At 67.2% G+C, this 2,651-nt stretch overlaps 1 protein-coding gene across 1 annotated transcript in view; it reads left to right on the forward strand.

The window, feature by feature from the left end:
- The window catches only part of CHD5 (chromodomain helicase DNA binding protein 5), a gene marked incomplete at its 5' end in the record, with an annotated part of 46,854 nt that extends 46,239 nt beyond the window's left edge, over positions 1-615 (forward strand). The window contains one exon of the mRNA XM_085318490.1: positions 242-615. Coding sequence (XP_085174616.1) covers positions 242-357 — 116 coding nt within the window. The remainder of the gene's footprint in view (positions 1-241) is intronic.
- Between the last annotated feature and the right edge of the window lie 2,036 nt (positions 616-2,651).

The following is a 2,651-nucleotide window of genomic DNA, read 5'->3' on the forward strand; positions in this document are numbered from 1 at the left end:
CTCGCTGGGGAGGGGACAGGAGGCGCTTTAGAGGTGCGGGCGAGGGGAGGAGCGTGGGAACGGCCTCTCCGCTTTCAGGGGAGCGGACGGCAGGGCGGGCGCCTGGCCTGGCCCGGCCCGGCTCTCCGTGCCCCGCCGTGGTTCGCACTTCCGCCGTGCACCGCGTTTCGCGGCAGCACCTGAGACGGGAGGGGCCTGGAGCCTGCCGGCCTGTAACGCGGCCTCTGTGTCCTCCCCGCAGCCTCCAGTGGGCCTCTCTGCAGCCACCCGGGTCCGAAGGGAGCGGAGTCGCTGAAAGACSGCGCCGCCGCGGAGCGCAAGGGGAAGCACGGCGACGTTATCTGCATCGAAGACTAGCTCCCGCTGCCRCCGTGCCGGCGCTCCCGGGCCGTCCTGCTCGTGCTTAGCGTGTGCTTCAAACGAAACGACCCCTCAGCGTTGCAAGAACTTCTTTAAAGGGGATTTCATTTCCTTGTACATTTTTTGCACTTTCTTATTGAAGACTTGAAGAGTTTGTCTGGAAAAGGTGGGATGAATTAAGAAGGGAAATAGGGTATCAGTATTTACGTCTGTTTTTATTGACAYGTGCCAGGTTTAAAGGGAGACCTGTTGGAAGCTCTGTTTCTAGTCCAGTTATTCGCAGGTGACCGTTAGAGCTAAGCTTAAGTCTGTTCTGTGTAAGTTCTACTTTTATGTCCGTTCTGTGTTTGAGCGCATGCATGCACCGTGGCAGCCCCGCTGGCAGCACGCGGCCGCCCAGCGCTACGGCGGGCGCCGCGCTGCAGCCCGCCCCGCGCTGTGGCGAGGAGCGTGGCTGCCCTGCGGTCTCCTTGCCGCCGGCTGGGTGCCCGCCCAGAGAGCTGCGAAGCCCCAGCTTTGCCCTGGATTTCCCCGCTGCTCCCAGCCCGCCCTCAGGGCGCTCCAGCGCCGGGAGCCTGCGCGATGCCGTGGCCGCGTGGCGCCAGCCCGGCGCCGTGGCCTCCCTGCGGCGCTGCACGGGGAGCAGACGGTCACGGCGGGGCGAGAGCTGCGGCGCCCTGGCTGGGGCTCAGCGGTTGAGCAGGGACGTGGGGGCACGTTCGAGGTGCCAGTGAGAGGAGGAGAGGTGAAAGCCGGAGCTAGGAAGGGGGAGAGCAGAGGAGCCGCTGCGACCTCTGCCGAGGGCGGCGCCGGTGGTGGCAGCGTGCTGGGCGGCACTGGCGGCGGCAGCGTGCTAGGCGCCGCAGCCTTCCCGCGGCATTTTGCCCTGCGTGCTGGCGCGGGGCGCTGCCCTGCCCGTACGGCGAACGGGGGCGGCTTTGCCTGCAGCTCCGGTTTTCCTGCCTCCCTGCAGGGCGGAGGCTGCGAGGGCAGGAGAGCGCAGGGAACGGGGGTGCTGCTTGGTGGGAGCCGTACGGGCCGCCGGCTCGGCGGCGGTATTCGCAGCTTCTGGGGAGAGGCGCAGCTCGCTTCCGCCCGGAGAAGCGGCCGCTCCTCCAGCAGCCCAAGTCCTGGCAGCGTTTGTGCTCGTCATTTGTCCCGCTTGTGCTGGTGCCGGGGGGAAAACTGCCGCGAAATGGTGTGAGCTGGAGCAGCGGGGTCGCAGCTGGAGCGTCGCCTCTTCCTCACTGGGACGCGGGCAGGCTCCCGGCCCCGTGAGCCCAGCTGGGGCGCGCGGAAGCAGGGTGGGAGGCTCCTCCCGGCACTGTCCCTTTCGCGCCGCGGAGCGTCGAGCTCCTGGCGGCTCCAGGCCCGCGCGCCCGCGTCCCTTTCCGCTAGCCCGTCGCTGCAGCGCCCTTCGCCCTTCTCAGCTGTTTGTCTGTCTCGTATCCCGATCCGAGCTGCGATCCGGGGGCCCGCGAGGGCTTTCCGCGCACGGCCGAGCGCGCCGGGTGCCACGGGCTGCCTCCGGCCAGGGAGGCGCCGGGGCTCGCTGCGGCTGGCGGCTCGGGGCGCTGGTGAGGGGGGCGCCGGCAGACTCGCAGCCCCCGCTCCCTCCYGGCAGCGCGCCGAACTGCGCGGGACGGTTTTAAAGCCAGGAAGGAGATGCTCGGGGGCCGTAGCGGGGGAAACGGGAGCGGCTTTGCCTTCGTGCCGCCCAGGTGGTTTTGTGACGCTGCGCCGCSATGACCTTTGGTAGGGAGGCTTATGGCACCTGTAACCAACACAATCACGTTTACTCTGTGCTCTGTGTGTTTTGGTTTGTTTTCTGTGTTTTAATAAATCCTTTAAAAGGGACCCAACGGAAGCGCTGGTGGGTTTCTTGCGGCTGCAGCGCTCCCTTCGGCAGAGGGGAGCGCGCTAGGCGAGGGAAGGCCGGTTTCGCTTCGCCGCTTTCCGCTCGCTGCGYGTTCAGCGGGCAGCTCCACGCCGTGGCTCGCACCAAGCGAGACGTCACCTGGCGTCTCGCGCCAGGCTGGACGTTGTGCGGGACGGGCCCGAGCCGCGGGACTGCGAGCTGAGGCAGGTCGCCCTCGCTTTGGCACGCTGAGAGGCCCGTCCTCACCGCTCCCAGGGCAGAAAGCAAGGGGGCTGCTGAGCCGCCCTCCGAGTCCTTCYGGCTCCTCTCGGTCTGGATTAAACCCTCTGACGAGTCTTTCGTCCCCGTTTCCGTAACAGACGGGGATAGCGCAAGCTGCCCTGCCAGGAAAAAAAACACTTCCCACCACAGA

The sequence above is a fragment of the Rhea americana genome, unplaced genomic scaffold (assembly GCF_003343005.1).
Source record: "Rhea americana isolate MKP2758 unplaced genomic scaffold, rheAme1 scaffold_539, whole genome shotgun sequence".
In the NCBI taxonomy this organism is placed as follows: Eukaryota; Metazoa; Chordata; class Aves; order Rheiformes; family Rheidae; genus Rhea; species Rhea americana.